The 24,038-nt window shown below is 40.0% G+C and overlaps 1 protein-coding gene across 1 annotated transcript in view; it reads right to left on the bottom strand.

Annotated features, from left to right (window-relative positions):
• Positions 1-24,038, bottom strand: part of PolA1 (DNA polymerase alpha catalytic subunit) — a 148,509-nt gene that overhangs the window by 11,640 nt on the left and 112,831 nt on the right. The window contains exons 24-28 of the mRNA XM_068230304.1: positions 22,454-22,568; positions 16,190-16,259; positions 14,391-14,522; positions 10,991-11,107; positions 105-180 (exon numbers count right to left, since the gene is read on the bottom strand). Coding sequence (XP_068086405.1) covers positions 105-180; positions 10,991-11,107; positions 14,391-14,522; positions 16,190-16,259; positions 22,454-22,568 — 510 coding nt within the window. The remainder of the gene's footprint in view (positions 1-104; positions 181-10,990; positions 11,108-14,390; positions 14,523-16,189; positions 16,260-22,453; positions 22,569-24,038) is intronic.

Genomic DNA, 24,038 nt, shown 5'->3' with positions numbered 1-24,038 from the left:
AAATCAAAATTATATTTGCATAATTTTTGCTCCCCTAATTTTTTGTAGTTAAAAATATTAGAAACATACACAAGTAATTATGGTAATTAAATATGGGTACTTACTTCGTTCTGCAGCCTTTGAAAGGTCAAAGATATGCTGAAAGAAGTTCAGTTGGGTGTAGAGTTCATGGTCGTTGTACTGAAAGGAAAGAAACGATTATGAGACACATGTAAATACAATGTCTATTTGTTACAGAAAAATTTCAGGATCAAGTAGAACAAAACAAAGGCTATGCTTTCTCCTTCCAGGGAACTAATGGGAAAAAAAGTGTAAATAGCTCACAGTGTAAAATGACAACCAAATGATGACCCCACATTTTTAATTCATAAAATTTAATAGCAGAAAATAACATACATCTTCATTATAGACTGTTATGCCTTTCAGCGTTCAGTCTGCAAGACTCTGTGAATTTATTAAACACTGCACAATCCTCTATTTGTAACTAGCTCTATGGCCTTGTTTACTTTCATACCTCTTATCTTTAAATCGTTAGAAACTGAGTCTATCATCATATTTGTCTTCCTCTACTTCTCTTACCCTCCGTAACTGAGTCCATAATTCTCCTAACTAACCTATCCTCCTCCATTCGACTCACATGACCTCACCACCGAAGCTAATTTCAATGTACAGCTTCTTCATTCCTAACTTAAGTCTTTATCTCCTCATTCCGAGTACCCTCCTGACATTGTTCCCACCTGTTTGTACCAGCAATCATTCTTGCTACTTTCAAGTCTGTTACTTGCAACTCATGAATAACATATCCTGAGTCCACCCAGCTTTCTCACCCGTACAGTTATGTTGGTCTGAGAACAGACTGATGTAAAGACAGTTTCGTCCGAAATCTGACTTGCTTCTTACAGAATACTGTTGATCGTAACTTCGAGCTCACTGCATTAGCTTTACTGCACCTTGATTCAATCTCACTATATTACCATCCTGGGAGAACACAAAACCTAAATACTTGTAATTATCGACCTGTTCCAGGTTTGTAACCCTAATATGACATTCAATTCTCTTGGATTTCTTCCTTACTGACATCAATTTAGTCTTGAAAAGGCTGATTTTTCATATACTCATTGCACCTATTTTAAAGTTCCAAGAGTCCGGCCCCGCGGTGTAGGGGGCAACGCGTACGCCTGTTGGCCCCGGGTTCGATTCCCGGCCGGGTCAAGGGTATTTAATTGTAAATGATTAATATCCCAGGCCTGGGGACTGGGGTTTGTGTCGTCCTTAATGTTCCCTTCCTCACATTCAACACTCTACACATCCGCAACTCCAATTACACGCAGGTTCATATCATATGGTGCAAGTAGTGGCAAAAGATCCACAGGGGTCGACGCCACGAACAAATATAATTTTGTTTTAAAAAAAAGTTCCAAGATATTAGATTCCTTCCGAAGGTATCACCATCTTGATGAAGGCAAAATGTGTTTTGGAGGCTTGCTTGATCAAATGATCCTTAAAGCTATGCCGGCGGGGGCATATGAAGCATACGCTCCTGGTTGGGCCATCCAAGTCGGACAGGTCTAAGGTGATGATCCAGACTAAGAGTGATAACCTCGTCCTCGTAAAAAGAAAATTGTTACCTTAAAATTGACTAAAGTACAATCGGATAACTTGGTGAGGACTCAGCGAGAAAAATGGCTAAAGAGAAGGAAAACTGATATTGTCTTAGCAACTTGGAATATAAGAACATTGAAGAGATCTGGCAATTACAGTTAAATTGAAATAATAAATACGGTAGTTCAATCTATTCAATACAAGTAAATAAGAGATGTAGAGATTACATTCTTATTTAATTAAAAGTGGAAATGGTACTGGTTTCGACCCCAGTCTGGGTCATCATCAGCCGATTATAACTCGAAAAACAATGCATAAGTAAGAAAGAAGTTACCGGTCAAGTCCACACAATATCAGTTGAAGAGGCAGGTTACGCATTACTTCTTTTAATTGACTTACATTCCACTTAGTCTGAATTTTACAGTGCCTACTCCCGTCATTTTTATATCGCCTCTTCAAATGATATTGTGTGGACTTGACCGTTAACTTCTTTCTTACTTATGCATTGTTTTTCGAGTTATAATCGGCTGATGATTACCCAGACTGGGGTCGAAACCGGTACCATTTCCTCTTTTAATTAAATAAGAATGTAATCTCGACATCTCTTATTTACTTGTATTGAATAGGTTGAACTACCGTATTTATTATTTCAATTTAACTGTGATACTTTTCAATACGGAATAATGAAATTTTTATCTTTAAATGAGATCTGGCAAGTTGAAGGAATTAAGGAATGAATTGGATAAGTATTTAGTGATGATATAACAGCATTGCAGGAACTAAGATGGAAGGGGCAGGGGATGATTTTAGTGTCTGGACAACATATCCTGATGTACAGTGGAGGAGAAGAAGGCAAACAGCACAGGATTTCTCATACAAAAGTCTGTAAAGCAAAGCGTGATTAAATTTACTGCAATCAATGATAGGATGTGTTCTTTGAGATTTTGGACAAAGTTTTTCAATGTTACAGTGTTCTGTGTGCATGCCCCTACATAGGAGACAGAAGATGAGGAGAAAGATGCATTTTACACCAAACCGGAGGAAGAAAAAACAAAGTTCAAAGATATGACATGAAAATGAGTACAAAAAGAAAGTCTGCATAACGTCAGTAATGATAATGTATTGAAACTGATTGACTTTGCAAATGGAAAACAGATGATAACCAAAAGTACTAGGCATCCTTGGGAAAACATAAGGAAGGAGACATGGATATCACCAGATGGAGTGACAAGAAACCAAACAGACCATGTTATTATAGATAGGCGTCATGCATCAGACATCATGGATGTCAGAAGCCGTAGAGGTGCTAATGCTGACTCAGACCACTATCTTGTTAGAATCAAGTACAGACAAAAATTAGACTTGCCGAGAACTGAAAAAGTAAGAAAGGCAAAGCACAGTGGTGAGGGCCTGAAAAACGAGGAATTACAAGAGAAATACAAGAAAAAAAATAGCAGAATCTATGGAAATAAAAAAAGAGTTATGGGAGAGAGGAGAAGTGGAAAGTAAGTGGGAGATATTGAGAACACCTATCAGTGAAGTTGCAGATGATACTTTGTGAAAGAAGGAACATGTAAAGAGAGCAGAATGTTTTGATGAGGAATGCTTAAACATTAATTAAAGAGAGGAATGAAACTAGGAAAAGAATGCTTCAGAAGAGGACAAGGCAAACGATGGAAAGAGTTCAGGGAGAAGCGGAGAAGAGCAGAAAAAAAGAGCTTTTGAGAGAAAGAGAATCGAAGAACTGGACGAAATGAAGGATAGAAATGAGGTACAAAAGTTCTACGAGAGAAAAAAAGACCTTAAGAGAGGATTTCATTGAAAAGCAATTTTCTTTAAGGACAAGGATGGAAACCTTATCGGCGACAAAAACAAAGTGCTCGAAATATGGCAGGAGCATTTTTACATGTTACTCAATGGAAATAATGAAGGTGATAGAGAAGAGGAAAACATCAATGACGATGGGGAAGAAAGAGAATTGAATGAGGAGTCAGTAGAGAAGCCAGATTTAGAAGAGGTCATGATCGCAAATAAAGCATTAAAGAAAAATAAAGCCCCAGGTGAGGATGCAATAGAGTCAGAGCTGTAAAGATATGGGGGAGAGGGAATTGGGGGGGGGGGGGGGGGGGCTGTTCATTAATTGATAAAGAATGTTTGGATGAAGGAGGAAATGCCCAAGGATTGGACAATGGGCATAATTTATCCAGTACATAAGAAGGAAGATAAGACAGTACGGGGGAAATACCGGGGGTCACTTTGCCGGATGGAACTTACAAGGTTTTTGGTAAGATATTAGCCTCGCGTAGAGGCGCGCGGCTGTGAGCTTGCATCCGGGAGATAGTAGGTTCGAATCCTACTATCGGCAGCCCTGAAGATGGTTTTCCGTGGTTTCCCATTTTCACACCAGGCAAATGCTGGGGCTGTACCTTAATTAAGGCCACGGCCGCTTCCTTCCAACTCCTAGGCCTTTCCTATCCCATCGTCGCCATAAGACCTATCTGTGTCGGTGCGACGTAAAGCCCTTAGCAAAAAAAAAAAAAAAAAAAAAAAGATATTAGCCTCACAAATGGAATTCTGGATGGAAAGAATACTAGGGGATTACCGAGCAGGCTTTAGGAAAAACTGCTCTACAATGGACTAGATATTTATATTACAACAATTATTGGAGAAGTTTTATGAATATGACAAGCAGATTCATCAGCTGTATGTCTATTTTAAACAGGCATGTGACATTCTAGAAAAAAGTAAAATATGAGAGAGTTTAGAATCCTGAGGAAATTATTCGGTTGACAGAAATGACCATGAAAACAGTATGCAAGGTGAGAGTGGAACAGGATCTGTCAGACGAGTTTTTAGTGGAGAAAGGGCCGAGACGGAGGATGTGCTCTCCACACTGCTCTTCAATTTAGCACCGAAAAGAGTCATTCACCAACTACCCATCAATCCAGGGGGAACCATTCTGAACAGATTAGTACAAGTGGTAGCATATACTGACGATGTGGTAATTGTAACAGTGGACAATAAAACATCTGTGGAAATACAGAAAAGGATAAGAAGCGGGAACTGATGCTTTGCAAAATATGTTTAAATCGAGAAATGTTTGCAGGTATATGAAAATAAAAATACAGCGAAACCTCGTTAGTGTGTTCCTCATTAACAAGTTTTCCTACTTGTATGTATGTATGTATGTATGTTGGGTAGTCAGCCCGAAGGCTGGTTTGATCCTCTGCAGTTCCGCCAACAGCTGTCATAAATAGCCTAGGTGTCACTGAAGAGGCGTACTAGGGAAATGAGGAGTGAGGTAGTTTCCTGTTGCTTTCCTCATCAAGCCAGCCATTGCTATTACATATCAGTCTGCCAAGCCCACTAAAATGCATGCACCAACCGACCCTATGAGCGATATTTTCACACCATTCATAGCAGGGACTGACTGCATAAGGAATGGTATTACTAGTATCACTCATACCTCTGTCACTTTCATATTGTCAAAGCCAAGGATGAGACAGACAGGTCAATGAAAGTAACAAATTTGATATAGCCCATACCAGAAGACACAGCGCACTGTAAACACTACATCTCGCCAGCATTTTCCTACTTAGCACGTTGTAAAGTCGAAGTCCTGATTATCATCGTATTAAATCTAAATAAAAATACCTCGCTTATCATGTCACGAATTTTCGCTATAACCGCTTAGACCAGGCCTTTCCAACTCAAGCACTTAGTGCTGGGGCGCACCAGCGCTGCACTCAGCAGCACCGTTCCCCTTCCTTCCCCACCTACCTCATGCAATGGTTGGTCCATGTGTTCGTAAGACACAGTACATTCATTATCTGTGTGTGTGTGTGTGTGTGCGCACGCACGTGTGCATATGGTTTCTCCTTCCTTAAAAATGTCGTTTAATTCTTCATTCATATTTTGTTCTCAATACCGAAGGGAAAGCTCAATGTTTAATTTGTCATGTCATTTTAAGCGTAAAGTCTTCAACCGTTCGACGACACTACCACAATAAACTGAGCAATTTAAAATCGGAATTGCCAAGTTCTTCAAAGATACTAAATAACTTACTCATTAGGAATTGTTTTACATGCAATTTCGGAGATCTGTTTTTGTTTTTGGTTTTGTATCATTAAGAACTGTTTAGAATTAGACTTAGATGTGCTGCTAAGAAAACACACCGGGCGAGTTGGCAGCGCGGTTAGGGGCGCTCAGCTGTGAGCTTGCATCTGGCAGATAGTGGGTTCGAACCCCACTGTCGGCAACGCTGAAGATGGTTTTCCGTGGTTTCCCATTTTCAAACCAAGAAAATGCTGGGGCTGTTCTTTAATTAAGGCCACGGCCGCTTCCTTCCCATTACTAGCCTCTCCTATCCCATCATTGCCATAAGACCTATTGAAAAAAAGAAACCACAAAGATAACTATTTGAATTATTTTATCTCCCTGTTCCACAGATACTTGAACCCAACACTTTAGAAGGTGCATTTCAAGCACGTTATGGGCTATTGTTGCTCCGAAAATTGCAAAAAGTGGGCAACCCTTTACTGATGATGAATTTGTAAAAGAATGTTTAATAGAGTGTTCGGAAGTACTGCGTCCACGCGCTGTGGCTCACTTTGAGGTGATAAGCTTGTCAAAACAAACCATCTCTCGTCATGTACAGGAACTTACGATTGTCTACTTATGAAAATCTTGGAGACTATCAGACGTCGTTACAGACTTTGCACTCTGAACTTAATGCCCGATTCAAAGAAATGAATAATATGGCTCCTCAGCTTGAAATATTTATGACCCTATTTTCAGCACGTCTTGAAAAATCACCATCATATTTCCAAACAGAGCTGGTAAGACTAGAGTGCGACACAATCCGAAAGGTCAGGTACTACCACTACAGTGGTGGTTTAATATCCTTTTACAAAGGACTTCAAGCAGTTGCCTTAAAATTTACGTCAATGTTCGGTACAACATATGCATTCGAACAGATGTTTTCAATTCTCAATTTAAATAAATGGTAATGAGGGAATGGTTTAGAAAATGTCCCCCCAAAATAAAGATTGGCCGAAAAATCAAAACAAATTGCCTGGGTTTTGCTGACGATTTAGCATTACTAGCAGTGGACATAAAAGAAGCAAAAACCCAGATATCAGAACTTCAAAACATTGCAAATAAAATTGGCCTCAAAATATCATTTGAAAAAACAGAAATTATGCCCCAAAAACCAACACAGCTAAAAGAAGTCACCATAAATGGTAATAAAATCAAAATAGTAACTCAGTTTAAATATCTTGGAGAAGTAATAACACATAACTTAAATGAAAAAATCTCAATCCAAGTAAGAACAAATAGATTAGCTAAAGCACAAAAATTAACATGGGATATCTACAAAAAGAAATGTCTATCAATAAATACAAAAATAAAACACTACAACACAGTTATAAAACCGGAAGCTACATATGCAGCAGAAACACTCTTTTACCTGAATAAACAATCAAAGACTGACAGACTTCAGAAAATTGAAAGGAGGATTGGAAGAACCTGTATCAACAAAAAATATCAGAAAGATGGACAGTGGCGGTTAATACCTAACAAAGTCGTATACAAAGAGCTAGAACCCATTACAGATACTATGCGTAAGAGGAGACTAGGATTCTTTGGACATATCATGAGGATGCAGGACTCGAGACTTCTGAAACAACTAGTACAACACAATCTCGTCTCAAAAAATACCACAACAGGATGTAAATGGATCAGAGAAGTAAGAGAGGATCTGAAGGAAATAGGCCTTACAACAGAAGACACCAAAAATAAGATAAAATTGAATACAAAACTCAAGAATACAAACCTCCGCTTTACCCTTACACAAAACAAACCAACAACACGCACATTTTCAACTGAGGAAAGGGCACGAAGATCGGAACGTCTGAAGAAGTACTGGGAGGACCGCAAAGCCCGAACAATCCCTTCAGAGAGACCTGAACGACGGACTGACTAAAGTGATCCTATGTGGTCATAAAAGAAGAAGAAGAAGAAGAAGAAGAAGAAGAAGAAGAAGAAGAAGAAGAAGAAGAAGAAATGGAGAACTAGGACTTCCCTGTCTGATGCGGACTTAGAGGCCGTACTTAGAATTTCCCATTGTACCCTCTGTACCCATTATTGGTAAATTCGTTGCCGCAAAACGATGTCAGCAATAGAATGAAACGCTAAATGTACATTAAGGCAAACGTAAAGTATGTACAGAATAAATTGTGTGTTTGTGTGTTCACAGAACTGTCATAAATAATATTGTTTTCATAAGCTGCGCGCTGACTTGACGGCCTGTGGTTCTGCCTCTGCCACTTCTCCTCCTTCCCCCACCACCTCAACTGCCTGCAGGGGCCGGCCAGGGCCGTGGGGGCACCTCAGTTGGACTCACTTGGCTTACACGATCACATTTTCCTCAGCCCAAGAACCCTTGCCGCAGTTGCTTGATAACGGGAAAAAGGCCTGAATTCTTGAACTTCACACGACAAATTGCACCTTCAGGGAGCAAGCCAATAGCCTCAGAGATGCTCAGTTTTGGTTGTCGGTTAGCAGTGAAACTGCAGAATAACACAATGGGCCTGTTTGTGCTTGTATTTCGCATTCCATTCAGATGTTAGAAATGTATTTCATGTTTAGTTGTACAGTGGACGGCAGCGAATATTTGCCACGTGATAGCCTACATCTGGAACATAATCGTGTGAAGTTAACCGGTGTGGTGCATACTTGTCTCGTGATGACTTAATTATGGATACGGAAAAGGTCGTAAAATTCCTTACTAATGAAGACAAAATTAAAGTCTGTCAGCAAGTCGACTGGCATCTACATCTTCAAGAGCGCGGATTTGGCGTGAATGTTGAAACTCGTTCACTTGAATCCGTCTCGGTTGAAGTATTATAGGATTTAAAATGGCCACCAAAATCATTCTGTTGCAGTCTCACATGGCTGTGTATAACCTCCAATTCACTGTCTAAGTGTGTGACCAGAAAAATAATGTTTAAGAACCAACTGGTCCGAAATAAAAGGCTTCTACTAACAATTGTTTTAGATTAATTTGATATTTTTATGGCACCCATTCAAATGTTTGAAAATGATTTCATCTGCTGGACACTTTGAAATATTTCTTGGATGATTTCACTGCCTTCGAAGTAACCAGCTCCCTTCTTATCTCTTTCGTGCGGAAGAAGAATCGACATTTCAAGTAGTGAAATACGAGTTTTGGTAGCAAACACAACACATGATCTTCACAGCACCCCAACTACCATGACTTCACTTCAATAACATCTCCACAATGGAATTATTGCCCGCCTAGCAATTCTGAAAGGAAATTCTAAGTTCCCATGGATGGAATTAGATAGTTTCCCACCAATAGAGCATGTCAAAAATCAGATGTAAGGTTTTTGTCAGGTGTGTTGCTCTATCAACCAGCATTTCGTCTTAGTTCTGACACTAGACTCATCAGAGTGGGATGTGTCAGACCCTACCCACTGACGCTGGGGTGTATGCAGGCGACTTATCAGAAGCCCATTATAAGAGGAACAGTCTGATAACTGCATATGGGAGATAAATCTCCACAATGGAATTATTGCCCGCCTAGCAATTCCGAAAGGAAATTCTAAGTTCCCATGTAACTTGACATAAATCGTTGTCCATACCTCTTAAGATTCCCCTTATTAGGCTTTTTGGTGATAATCAGCAAACGCAAGCACAGGGAAATAAGACAATCGAAATGAGTTTCATGCATCTGACGATAGATAGCACCACACTTGAAAGCGAGAAGTCGCTGAAAATCAGTCTAACCAACTTCGTATATCGGTGTCTAGCTCCGGGTAGCTACCTAGCGCTTGCGCGGAGGTGGTTGGACGCAAGCCAAAGTACCAGCCGATTTACACCTCCAGGTAGTTTACCTCCCGGGCAGCTGCCAGCCACTTTACCAGCAGATGGTAGAACCAGCACTAAGTTGGAAAAAATCGTATCTAATGTTTCAATATTCCTGTTGGATAGTTTTTTTTTTTGCTAGGGGGCTTTACGTCGCACCGACACAGATAGGTCTTATGGCGACGATGGGATAGGAAAGGCCTAGGAAGTGGAAGGAAGCGGCCGTGGCCTTAATTAAGGTACAGCCCCAGCATTTGCCTGGTGTGAAAATGGGAAACCACGGAAAACCATTTTCAGGGCTGCCGATAGTGGGATTCGAACCTACTATCTCCCGGATGCAAGCTCACAGCCGCGCGCCTCTACGCGCACGGCCAACTCGCCCGGTTTGGATAGTTTTTTATTCGTGTATTCGGTAGTACGTTTTCTCGCTTAACACATTCTTTTTCCTTGTCCCCTGAAGAAACGTCTTAACAAGGTTTTACTGTATACACAACAGTATTAAGACCTATAGTGAAGAAAGGCTCAGAATGCTGGGTGATGACCACCCGAGAACAGTGGCTGTTACGGTGGGAGAGAAAGATATTTGGAGCAGTTAGACATCAGCATGGACTGAGAACGAGGACAAATGTAGAGTTGCAAGGATTGTTTGAGCAGCCAGATACTGTCGTTAAAATCAAGTAAGGAAGAAATCGTTGGGCTGGTCAGGTCCAGAGAATGGAAGAAACATGTACTGTCAAAAGGGTCTTTCTGGGAAAACGTGAAGGAAGGAGGAGGAGAGGAAGACCCAGAAAGAGATGGATTGACGATCCTGAAGACAACCTTAGAAAGATGGGAGTTAAATGCTGAAAAGGAAAGCTGAGGACCAAGATGAATGGAAGCCAAGGACACTTGAAGGTGAACAAACCAAACCAAACCAAACCAAACCAAACCCCATGGCTCAACAGTCCTGAAGGGCCATGGCCTATCAAGTGACCTCTGCTCAGCCCGAAGGCCTGCAGATTACGAGGTGTCGTGTGGTCGGCACCACAAATCCTCACTACCGTTATTTTTGGCTTTCTAGACAGATGAATGTCCACTACTGGGCATTATATCCAAGGAACACTTGGAGGACAGTTTCGAGTAAATGTCTGGATAGTTTTGATACGATAGTGTAACTGTTGCCTCCATGGCAGATTCCCTATTGCTGGCTTACCTAGTCTTTGATTAAATTATGACAAAGAAGCAGGAAATTTATCAACCATCTCCCTTGGTATATTATTCCATTCCCTAATTCCTCTTCCTATAAATGAGTATTTCCCCCAATTTGTCCTCTTTTGTTCCAACTGTACCTTCATACCTTTTCTACTTTCAAAAACTCCACTCAATCTTATTAGTCAAGTAATGTCTTTCTAGAACTGATATACAGGAGCAACTGGCTGAATACATAATTCACTGGAACATCGTCTTGTTTCTTTTTTTCTCTACTGTTTCCTTAACCCATACCAAGCACAATACTCACTTCTTTGTACATGACTCCCTTCTCGCAGAGCGTGCATATGGGATAGGAGCGCATAAACCGCAGAGGTACTCTCCGGGTTCTGTTGGGGCACGCCGGGTCTTCACACACCAACCAGTTCTGAAACAGGACAAGGAAAACATAATCAAACCAGTAATGGACAAAATTAACAAAGTGCTTAGCACTTTTGATGATGATAATGATCATGATGTTTGTTGTTTAAAAGGACCTAACAGCTAGGTCATCAGCCTCTAATGGTACACACTGCAATGTAATGAAACAATAATTAAAACTTCAAAATGTATCCACTGACTAAAATATAAAACGAATGACAGAAAAATGATCATGAATCCAAAACAATCAGTGGATCCAATTCACAATGCCTTCTTTTCTAAGATGATGCTTGTTATAAAAAGGGGTTCAAAATCCACGTCACCGACCCCTCATAATATTATTAATTACTGGTAAAGCAGAACCACGGTGTTCCTCACTTAGTGGAACTAATCACAGGCACGTATACTCATGGTTTTCCTCACATTGTGGGACTAATCACGGGCGCCAGCCAAACCTGTGGCACTTCTCGCAGGTAACGCATACCCATTCCGAACAATGAGGAACTGACATATTCCAGTGCAGCATACGGTACGTGGACATTCGTCAATGCAGCCAAATGCCCCCTCCCTCCCATGCGTGGAATACACACAACCCGTTGTGTTCCTCATATAAAGGTACTATTCACAAGTAGTCTCATGATTCTAAAATCATCATCCCTTCGTTGCTCCTTTTAGTCGCCTCTTACGACAGGCAGGAGATACCGTGGGTGAATACTTTGTCTGCGTCCCCCACCAACGGAGGTACTTAGCACTTTTAAATGTAACATTTCCTTTAAACAGGGGAAGTGGGTTAGGGAAACAGTTGAAGCAGCGAACAGAAGAACAATCACTTAACACACTGCGCCCCCTGTGGATCAGTGGAATAGTGTTGCCCTCCAGGAACAAAGACTATAGGTTTAAACCCGGCAAAGAATTTTTGAAGGGTGGAAAAAAAAGTCCACATCGTATGATGTCAACATGTAAAAGATCTGCGCTAACACTTTTACTGTTTACGGGATAAAATTAATTACCGAGCGGAGAGGCCACAGTTAACGTACTACGGCCAGGGAGCCAAGCTCTGCTTCGGGAGACAAGTAGGTTTGAACCCTATCGTTGGCTGTCTTGAGAAGGGTTTTCTGTGGTTTCTTATTTTAACTTCCAGGTAAAAGCTGAGACAGTTTCTATTCATAAGCCATGGCCGATTCCTTCCACCTTACCCAATTTAATTAGCTCCTTGACTAAGGCTGGTGACAGTGCCACATAATTTCATCTCGCCTCATACCCGACCACATATTAGGAAATGAAATCACGGAAGATCACTAGACAAATGACATGCCAACAAAATATAATGTGGCCTAAAGTGATCACAAAGGGAAACCTGTGGAACGAAACCAACCAAAAATGCAAGGAAAAGAAAGCGGGGATGGATAGGACACACATTAAGAAAAACAGAATGGAGCAGTTGAAAAGTTGGTCTTTGAATGGACCCCAAAGGAAAGAGGAAGCATTGAATAGAAACACTTGAAGGCAAACAGTTTGATAGGAACTGATTGGAACTGGGAAAACATGGGACGGCGAAATAAAAGACCTGGCTGCAGAACGTACCGAATATGGAGAGCGTTCCTGGATGTCATCTGCTCTAACTTATAAATCTCAGATTTGTCCTGTATTGGCATCAACTCAACTAAAGTTAGGTTAAAGGCAGAATCCCACCTTCCAATACTTAGTTGCTTTTTATTGCTAGTCTATGTAATCATACAACATATTCCAGCTTAAAATCTAGTGAAATCTGATGATATGAACTAGACCAATTATGTTTAGGTCCTTTACTAATAAGCTGTGTTTCCTTGTCCTCACAAACATCATCAGTTACACTTTCAACTGGAGGGTGGAAAGTATGGTTAGGCTCAATATTAGTAGGGAGCCGAAGGTGGTGAGTGTTGTTTGCACACGATACTGTGGTGTAGGAAGCGAACAGAGAAGAAGGGCCATAAGGGAGGATGCTTCTAGATGGGCATTGTATAATTTAGAGTTTAGTAAAGACTTTTTTCTATATGAGAACTAAATTTCATTTTCGATCCACAAAATGTTAGTATGCCATTTTGTTGCACGATTAAAAAGTAAGTTTTGGAACAACTTCAGCTAAAAAACATGTGTAAAGATACAGAAACTGGCATATATGAAATAAGGTTTCTTCTGTACTGAACTTAAAATTTTTTTTTGGAGTGAGCTTTTGATTTATACACTGTTTTAGAAAATTAATGTCCTTGCCGATTTTTTGCACTTTAATTTTTAAGTTCAAAAACAGCAAAATACAGAGCACTAACAGACAACTACATCTTCGTGGTATTCGCAGTCAAAACAATGGGGACGTGGTGTCAAGAGGCTAAAATTCTGATTTCAGATGTTGGCAATTATCTGCAATCCCTGGACACTCTTCTTCAACCGAATTTCTGAGGCAGTGGATAGGAAATGCTATCCAGCGAGCAAATGCTGCCAGCGTTATGGGCAAGTTTCCGAATAACACTCCACTGGACAAGGTCTTTTATCTTACACCTTAGACTTTCGAGCTGGGGCGAAGCGTTAGAAAAATGATAATTGAAATATAATTTTTTTTTTGCAAGTTGCTTTACGTCGCATCGACAGAGACAGGTCTTATGGTGACGATGGGACAGGAAGGAGCTAGGAGTGGGAAGGAAGCAGCCGTGGCCTTAATTAAGGTACAGACAGCCCCAGCATTTACCTGGTGTGAAAATGGGAAACCACTGAAAACATCTTCAGAGGTGCTGACAGTGGGGTTCGAACCTACTACCTCCCAAATACTGGCTGCAATTATGCAAATGTAGCTATCGAGCTTGGTAAGTTGATATTTTGAAATTGATACTGTGGAGATATTATCTTTGTATATACGAAAGAATATCACCATATGAAATGGGTTTAACCACCTCCGTTGCTAAGACATATCTGACTTGTTCATATGCTTACATGTGGCCTTTTTTCTACATCATTTTAAGTTCAAAAACTTATTCGATCATTCTTTTGCCTGGTTGGCTAAGTTACAACTTATAAATCTTATTTCTGTCCTGTACTGGCATCAACTCAACCAAGGTTAGGATTCTTCCTTCAACCTAACCTTTGCTCCACAAGGAGAAACAGGAATTAGCTTAGGTTAGATTTATCTCCCCCTGTACGGCTGACAGTACTCTGCCACATGCCTTTTCTACATCTACAAAACGTAAATATTACTGTCTATTCCTGTCGTAGCAATTTCCAGTGATCTGATGCATACTGTAATTCAACAAGTGACTTACCAGGTAATACTTGTGAATGTACGATCGCGTGACTAGAGACAGCTGGTTCTGTATGCTGGGCAGGTAAGCTGTGGGGGCGACGCTACACTCCGGGTTCACACATCTCTCCAGCACAGGGTACGAGCCAGATTCCTGTCATAGTAAGTCAGAGTAAATCGACGAAAGAATAAACAAATCAACAGGTTAGAGAAGAAACAAGAGAAAAGGACAAACATAAAAACATCTCTCTCCTCATCAATCTTATCTTCTATGAGCCCCTGAGCAGCTCATTTCCTTTACCCGCCTTCAACACTAACTGACAGACCATTGCAACAGATTTTCGGTTTTGAGTGTAGGATAAGAAGAAAGCTGGATAAGGATAAGAAAAGAGAAGATACAAAATCATAAAAGCTGAATACAAGTGGTAATGAATAAAATTGTGAAAGCAACAAAATACGAGGACAGGGAGCCGAAGGTAGTGAGTGGTGTTTGCACACAATATTGTGGTGTAGGTAGCAAACAGAGAAGAAGCACAAGGGCAACTCGACATGTTGAGCAAGATTATTGAAGGATGGAATGAAAATCAGCATGAAGAGAGAAAGAAAGTGGTGATGGAGTAAAGGAGAAAGTGAATTATAAAATTGAAGGAACAAAACTTTCAAACTGTGGAGAGCTTCAAGTACTTGGGAAGCAAAGTGATGCAGGATACAGGATTCAACAGGGAAATGCATTCTACTAGAGTGTGAGAAACCTGGTGTGGAGGAAGGAAGTAGCCCTGAAGTGTAAAGAGGTGATGCACAAGATGCACTACTGCAGCAGAGACCTGGACACAAACAAAAAGACAGGAGAATAAAATCCTGGCCAGTTAAATGAAATTAATAAATATGATAGGAGAGACAAGAAACGAGAGTAAGAAATGAGGACATCAGGAAGGAAACTGGAGTGGAAAATCTCTAAGACAGAATGAAGAGGGATAAACTTAAATCGTTTGGACATGTTAAGAGGATGAAAGAGGGAAGGATGCTGAAGCGAATTATGGAAACCGAGATAGAAGGACGAAAACGCAGACTAAGGAGGTAGAAAACTATCAAGAATAGTATAATTAAAAGAAACCTGGACTAGAACACAGTTAAGAAGGAACAATTGTCGTTGGATGGAGGAAGATGAAAGGATACCATAAACGTCCCAACCCAGCAAGAGCTGGCAAGAGGAATGGACAAGAATGATGACAACGATAAGTGGTAAAAGACTAGAAACACGGGACAAACACAGAAGGAGAAACGAACAGCAACGGCTCAAAATAAGTATTGGCAAGGAACAAACAAGTGACAAAGCAAGTCATGTACAGTGAAATCTTCAACACAACTACAGGTCATTATCATTATAAAGAGGGATTTAGAATGATGCGTTCTCATGTTAACTGGTGAACACAATAACATTAAAAATTGTATTACGATGATGAGGATTCATGAAGAGAGAGGCCATTCATTTGTATACAATGTGGAGATTGTACTTGTTCTTTTTATGTTTTTATGTCCGTCCTCACAGTCAAGTATAAATATCATGAATGGCAGCTTTGGATTGGCTGGATGTCCGTGTCTACAACCACTGCACTGTGTCCAAATGTCAACTGAGAACTTATACTGTTCAGAGCACATCACCATAAATACTAGTTTTACAAGTGAAAGGATCAAGGATTCTGGTTGATCAAACAAGTTCGAAGGCCAGTCTAGGTGCAGTGCAGAGTCTATTCCAAGTGTGTGGACGAGATGAAGCGAAGTATTATGTCACCACTATCCTGTAGCTATCACTTTACTTACCGTTTTGCAGAAAGGTCCGTCCACCGTGATCTCGGAATTGCACATATCGTTCACGCATCGGAACTTGAACCTGTGAAGGAACGACAGAATTAGGTATTTATTTACTTAGCATACGGCATTACACAGGAAATACAATGTTGAAAGCACAGAACACAAAAGTAAGAACAGACTATTCAAATTTAAATGTGGATTGCTCAATCCACTGAAGTTCGGATGGAACAGCCACCAAAATGTCGCTTATATCTCCCTGGTACAAACGTAGAGGGCAGTTAGTTACTATGTGCTGGATAGTCTGTCGAGTCGCACCACAATTGCATTTTGCTCCACTTGTGTAGGAGGTACAGGAGTTGTTTCCCCTCTTTCCATTTTTCAATCAATTTTGTTGTAATATGGAAGTTCTCTTGTTGCAGTCGTTGACCAGTTGCTACAGGGAGTCGTCCTGTTTCCAGTGGCAGTAGGGATATTCCTGTGTATTGGAAGACTGGGGTTATTGTTTATCTTCCTGTGCTCACGAACAAAAGCATCTTATTGATGAAGATTTGCAGGGGCTATGGGGCTGAGATTAACCTCATAGTACCGTTCTGACATCTATGTTTCCTACATATATATTGTACCGGTTACGACCTGTACATGCCGTATTTTTTTACTACTAATTGTACTTCATCATCACGCAAGACATTCAGAGCGAACTTGGTTTGTTTATGTTGGAAGAGCGAGCAGGCTAGCCGCCGACAGCTGTGTGTGTGACGTAGCTGCAGGGACAAGATAGACTACCCGCCTAACACCACGTGTAGCCTGCATGGCCTGGTATGTTCTGGATATGAACGTCAAGCCTTCGCGAACATTCGATTGAAAATTTTTTTTTTTAAACTTCTCAAATAATTATCGCAGCGACTTGAGCAGTACGTAATTTTGAAGAGGGTAACATAAACGTCTCTTGTGAATCTCAAGAAAATCCGTCGAGGGATTCGCGAGATAACCAGCCTCAAGAGATCACGTTATTTGATGACGTAGGAGCCCCAAACCGAATATAAGGAGAGCTCACTTTAGCCAGATCAGACAGTCATAGCTGGGTGTTCAGCCTGACTCTCCACACTGCAGTGTTCGTCGAAGTGCTGACAGGGTCTACCTTCAAATATTCGAAGTCTTCATGTGGGACTTTAACTCTGACAGTCGTGTTGAAATTATAAATTGAGCGCGTGTGAACTCTAATGTATAACCAAGCCTTTATAATGGACATTGAGTCCATCAGTTAAGTTGAACTTATAATTTTTGCGTGTGTTGGAACTCGTGTTTGTGACAAGTCGTGTATTGGACTTAGTGACAACAGTAAAGTATAACTTACATTCTGTGCGCATGTAGAAACTTCTCGATATAACTTACTTTCGTTCTTGTGGAACTGAGTTCATTACCACGTTGCCTGTGTGAAACTTAATCTCTGAACCAATATTAATTTAAATGTGGCACTACTGCAATATTCTAGGAACTGTGATATTTCTCTTTAAATCTCCGTCAGCATAATTTCCTTAATAGACACGAGTATTTATGAAAGTGTTCGAACTTTCCCATGAATGTTAATGCAAATGATTACCATGATAAAAGTATAATAGTGTGCTAAGACACAAGTGATTCACTCCGAACTCAAACTGTGTTCTTTATCCAATTCAAACAAAATTGTGTATTATTTCTTCTGAACAGTGTGTAAATTATTTGTGTGTGACTGACAGCAGTGTCTTTGATAAACTCTAGAGCAGTCATACATTTCTTTCAATGTCAAGTGCTACTTTATTTAGTGGAAAATCCCCACGAACTGTGCCAAGTGCGTGAACAATTTTCAGTTTCATTATTTCTATTCATGAACTGTGCTTTATTTTCTTCCAATCTCAATGCTACCCACATCTTCATCTTTAATGAACTTATAAATTCTATCTACAAGATTAAGAGTGAATTCAACTGCATATCCCAACCATATTAAATGAAACAGTGCTGTTAAACCAAAGTGTTGGGGGACTGTGTAATTCTGGACACTCGTATAAATTATGTGACGAGTGGTTACCCTGCAACATCATCGGAGAACGTCGGAAGTTCGAGACTCAAACCCATATCAAGCCAACCTGGGTGTTCCGGCCTTATCTCAACGTAATATTGGCAACTTCCAGAACGTGTTCCAGCCCATTCTGCCTGGTGGACTGGGAGCACGGGTCATCAAAGGCGATGTTGAAGACAGCGGCTATCAACAGTAAGGTGATGTGCACTTTGAAATGCATTTTCTGAATAAAAAACTATTATTCAACCTATTTAAAACTTTTCTTGTAGATAGGACCCTGCCTCCTGTACCAAGCCCTAGCTAGAAACCACCCAGAATTTCCCTGAGACCTACTTCGTGCTAACTTTAATATTAATTCATAAAGTCGGGTTATTTTATTGGTACAATATATATATATACATATTTTTACGAGTTGCTTTACGTCGCACCGACATAGACAGGTCTTATTAATCGTACGTTAATTTCTTTTAACACTTGCTCCACCTCGTCAATACTATTAACTAGAGCTGTCGATTTAATAGATTAATCAAACCGATTACAAACCTGATTAACAGATAATATGCTTACAGTGCGGTGAAGGAAAAATAACTGTTTTGCGTGCCACAAAACCTGTGTATAGTATTATTATTTGTCATTTGGGATGCAAGCGTCACCTATTGAATGATTGACAGACCATTGAAGTAAGCTGATGCTCATGTCTTTTTTTCAGAAAGGTAAAAGCAATAATATCTCATTAATTGCTTTCTTCTAAAGCAAGGTTTGTTACTAATGCTTTTACAAACTAGGGGAAAGGAAATACCAGATAGACTACTGTAGTTAAGGACCTTTACAAAACACAGTCAGGCGGCATAATGAGTACTTGAAGGGAGTGTCATTAAGGAATTTCCAGGAAATGTGCGAATGGACAGATACCAATTGCCAGAAAGAAACAAACAGTAGAAAAAGTGACATCTTAAAGCTCAGTTCGTGTGTGGTTGTTATTCAGAAGACATTACAAATATGGCTTATGAACCGATGCGAGAAAAAACTGGTGAAAGTTTTGGTTTTAAACTAAACGACTGTGGTGAGGGGACAGACAGAAAGACAGTGTTTTGTAAGAAATGCGGAAAATCGTTCAAAATACTGGAAGTACAAGTAATCTTCAATATCATCTCAAACATATTCATCCTTTCCAAAGTATATCTGTGTCTATCAATGTCACTCCTAGTTCACATCTTCTCAGTCCACGTTGGAGCATCTTATAGCGAAGCCTATGTCCTCTAATAAGGAAATAAACTAGTGAAGTGATGGTGCAGGATAGTAGGCCAGTCAGGTTTTACAGGAAGCTCTCAGTTCTCACACTTATCATCTTCTCTCTAGACACGGTAACAAAAAAAAAATTGACAAGGTATGTGACATAGAAAGGTCAAGAAGGTGCAGAATTTTTTAATCTCACAGGGGATTTTTGTTCTTCCATATATATAACCGTAGCTACTTGGGGGTTACAGCTCAATGGATTGACTCAAACTGGGAATATCGTAATTCAACATTACAAGTTATACATGTTACTGAAAACCACAATGCTGCTAACTGCACTGAAGAGTTTGAAGATGTAGTTTGTGAATGGGGTTTGGAAGATAAAGTAGTCGCTGTCTGCACTGACAATGCAAGAAATATCGTTCTAGGAGTTGAAAGAGCCAAGTTCGACAATTTTCAGTTTGCAGCCCACACTGCAGTGAAGTTTAAAAGCTATCAATGATGCTGCTATCAAAACATTACTTTCAAAATGCAGGAAAATAGTGGGACACTTTAAACACAGCCCTTATCTAGAAAAGCACCTTGATAAACAACTTAAAAACAAGGCCCTGATGCTTGTAAATTAAATCAAGCCATAGTTACTCGATGGAATAGCACATATTTCATGTTCGAGAGCCTTATGAAAGCTAAAAGGGCTATTATAGATATCCCATCAACCCACTAACAACAATTGAATGGAATATGATAGAAAAACTGATAGTGTCTTAATACATGCTTAGAAATATCAGGCCTCCTTGGTGGTAGCAAGTATATGACAGGTAGTGTTGTATTGCCTACGGTAACACACTTGAAATTATCTTTACGTTGCTCCGATGTTCATCCTGGGTACATAGCTAGATTTAAAAGGACTCTTGTAGAAGATTTAATGAATAGGATAAATGATTGGTGTAATTTGAAGACATACCAGGAAGCTACTGCTCTTGATCCTAGATTTAAATATCTTAGATGTACTGAAAAAAAAAACAAAGACCGGGAATTTATGTGACTTCAGAGAGGGATGTGGATGGAGTATAAGTATATGCAGCAAGAAGAGGAAACTGAATTTTGAAACTGACAAAGACGAACAGGATTCTGGCCATGCCATTTCGGTTTTGAGTTCAACACCTCTTGAGTTGGACATTGCAGTCTACAAGTCGTCGGTGAAAATAGAAGATAACTTCGCAGACCCTATGCAAAGGTGGAAAATACATTCAGTTCAACTTCCACATCTCGCACGCATAGCGAAAAAATTGCTTGGCATTCCAGCTACTGCAGTTCCTTGTGAAAGTGTGTTCAGTGATGCTGGAAATATTGTTGCTAAGAGAAGGGCGGCTCTTAGTTCGGAACATGTCAACATACTGATAAATATGTCTGCAGTCCTGGAGCAAAGAGGTGTGACTGTAAGTAATTGTCAACATCATTCAAACTTTTGTACCATTAAATTACCAATATTGAAATATAATCAAAATATTAACTTGACTGTTTTTTATTTTTTTAATTACCTGCACGCCACCAATACAAATAAAATTTAAAATAAAAAGTATGTCTTCTTTATAGCATATCGAATTATAAAAATTTTATATGCTATGTGTTTTTCTCAAACTTATAATGTGTAAAACTGATTAAAATTTGATTAATCGCCCGATTAATCGATTAAGTCATTCGGTAACGCGATCAAAATTTTTAATCAATTGCCAACTCTACAATATGTTTGGTCATTTTATACTGCTGGAGAAAGAAAAGCTTAAGTTTCTCGAAATATTTACGGCTTTTAATAACGATAAACTGTTAATGATATTGACAAGGCGGAACAAGATGTTTAAATAAATGAATGTATGATAAATTTTATGTCAATAGTTAGTTAACCATTACGGTTAAAATAATTAATACAGATAGGTCTTACGGTGATGATGGGACAGGAAAGGGCTAGGAGTGGGAAGGAAGAGGCCGTGGCTTGAATTGAGGTAGAGCCCCAGCGTTTGCCTGGTGTGAAAATGGGAAACCACGGAAAACCATCTTTAGGGCTGCCAACAGTGAGGTTCGAACCCACTATCTCTTGGATGCAAGCTCGCAGCTGCGCGCCTCTAACCGCACGGTCAACTGCCTCTGTACATTTCCCACATATGGACTCTTTAGCCAAACAGGTGCACCATATTCAGCTGCCGAGTACACCAGGCTTAGATCATCCCAGGGTGTCAACAGACTCCCCATGTAGTGCCACGTTGTGAATGATGATGTTCCTGGTTTTTAGTTTGCGAACTAAATGTTTCAAATGCTGTTTATAAGACCGAGTTCTGTCCAGAGTTATTCCGAGGAACTTCGGGGTGGTGATTATTGTTTTAAGAGGAAGTACAACTAGGCAACCATTCTCTATATAACACTAATCAGAGAGAAAAATGGAAAGATCCGAAACTTTGAAAAATGAAGATATCGGCCAAAGAAAGACAAGGGCCAGGAAGGGAGTGAAAATGAAAGACTCCCTAGGATTTGCAGACTTAATACCGTCGAGGTCGGATAGGATAGATGAAAGTGAGGAGCCTGGCACACGTCAGTGGAAGCAATACCAGGACTCGGCTGAGGGCCCTGTGGTTGCCAACCCGCACTCCCAAGTTAAGAGATCCTTGTGCCCCATTTAGTCGCCTCTTACGACAGGCAGAGGATAATGTGGGTGTTATTCTACTGCCCCTACCCACAGGGTCTGATTATTATGAACATTGTGTTTGCTGTGAAGACAATGCTGAGTTGATCTCAGAAGCCTACATTAAGTACTAAGACAAACTTAATAGTAAGGCTATTAACCAAGAGTGATATGGAAATTTATGATCGCGGCATGAAGTGAACGGAGCAGCATGACTAGGTTTATAACGTACAAGTCTGAACAAATGGCACTTAAACTTGTAGATTGAGTATGGATTTTAAAAGGTAAAGGTAAGAAAAAATACCTGTCGCAATGTTTGAAGCGCTCCTCCTCGTTAAGAATTGCACTGTCCCCTACTGACTCGTCTTGAGTGGACGGTTGATGTTTCTGAACCTGATGGTAGGCATTTGGATCCAGACCTGTCAACAGATAAATGTAATGAACATAGAAATAAGTTCAGCTTCAAGAGTTTGTAAGGAAAGCAGTTCAGATCAAAATTAATACAGTACAGTAGAAGTCTGCCATAGTGAGAATTCATCCTCTTCTTCCTGATACCATTCTGCTTATGCAGGTCGTTCAAAAGAGAATTCATAACGGTGAAAAATTTACTCCCTATTGCAGACTGTCATTATATGTGATTTTTTGTAAAAGCCCGAAAAGATAACAAAAAATGCCCATTACAAGTGATATGAAATGGCAATCAGTCTCTTCAAAATGTACGTTTTTGCCGATTTTCATACTGCTGCTTACTTGTTGGTTATTTTCTAATTCTGATACTACTGTCAGTGTACACGTTCAATTTCATTCCTAAACAGGTATCACTCCAGAGTATGCTGTGGCACAGGTTCCAACTTTCTTACTCAAACAGCGTCATCTAACCTGACCTAATTGTGTATGTACTGTGAAATATTTCAAGCCATAGCAGAACAATGAACCTTTTTTTGCTATAAATTTACATGGAAAAAGCCTTTCTGAAATTTAACCAGATGTGAGATCTACTGATAGCCTTCTTCGACTTTGAGAAAACATGATCGTGTGTGCAGAAACGAGGCATGGGAAAGCCTTACAGAAAAAGGTGTCAAGAAGCAGACAATAGAAAGAGTAGAAAGAATGAGAGTTTCAGCTGTCTGTAAGTAGGAGGGGAGAGAACAGACTGGTTTGAGCAAAAAACGTGGATCTGGCTGGAAATTAACAGAGATACAGTATCATAAAACAGTTTGGTGCACAGGTATGCTAGGCTTTAAATACCCATTGAAAGCTCCTCCTGCATCCATTGAAGGCTAGATTTTTTAATTCTCCCGCTCAGAAGGGTTAACAACCTCAACAGCCTAAAGGCCGGTCTCCACTGATTAACATTTCACAACATGCTAAATGTTAAAAGTGTTAAATGTTAACTTGGTGACACCATCAATATGTTATGTGTTAAATACTGTTTCATTTAACATCGTGTCCACACTTAAGAAACATGTTAAACTTGACTTCTTGGTAGTTCAGTTTGTGGTAATACGTTTAGGTGGTGTCTAGTATTTTCAAACAAGGACAATGGACTCCGATGAAGAGGATTGGGCCTTTGTTATTGTCACTGTTGCTTCTTGTTATGATTTGGAAATGCAGTTTCATTAGGCACATTTCCTCCCCTCATCCAGCTCATTGCTTCAAAAGCAAACCACTCTGACTTTTCTGAACTTTTTGCAGTTCTGAACTGTACTGGGAGCAGATTCTTCCCAGAACATCAACATCATTCAGTGCTATGCACCACAGACTTCATGTGAGGATGACGAAAAAGAACATTTTGAAGAAGACATAGAGGAAATAATAGGAGGAAATGGAACGATTATCATAGGGGATATGAATGCTCAAGTAGGAACTGTGAGAGATGGATATGAAAG

Source organism: Anabrus simplex, chromosome 14 (genome assembly GCF_040414725.1).
Source record: "Anabrus simplex isolate iqAnaSimp1 chromosome 14, ASM4041472v1, whole genome shotgun sequence".
Lineage (NCBI taxonomy): Eukaryota > Metazoa > Arthropoda > Insecta > Orthoptera > Tettigoniidae > Anabrus > Anabrus simplex.
The sequence above is the reverse complement of the archived record's forward strand: the minus strand, read 5'-3'. Positions and strand labels throughout refer to the sequence as shown.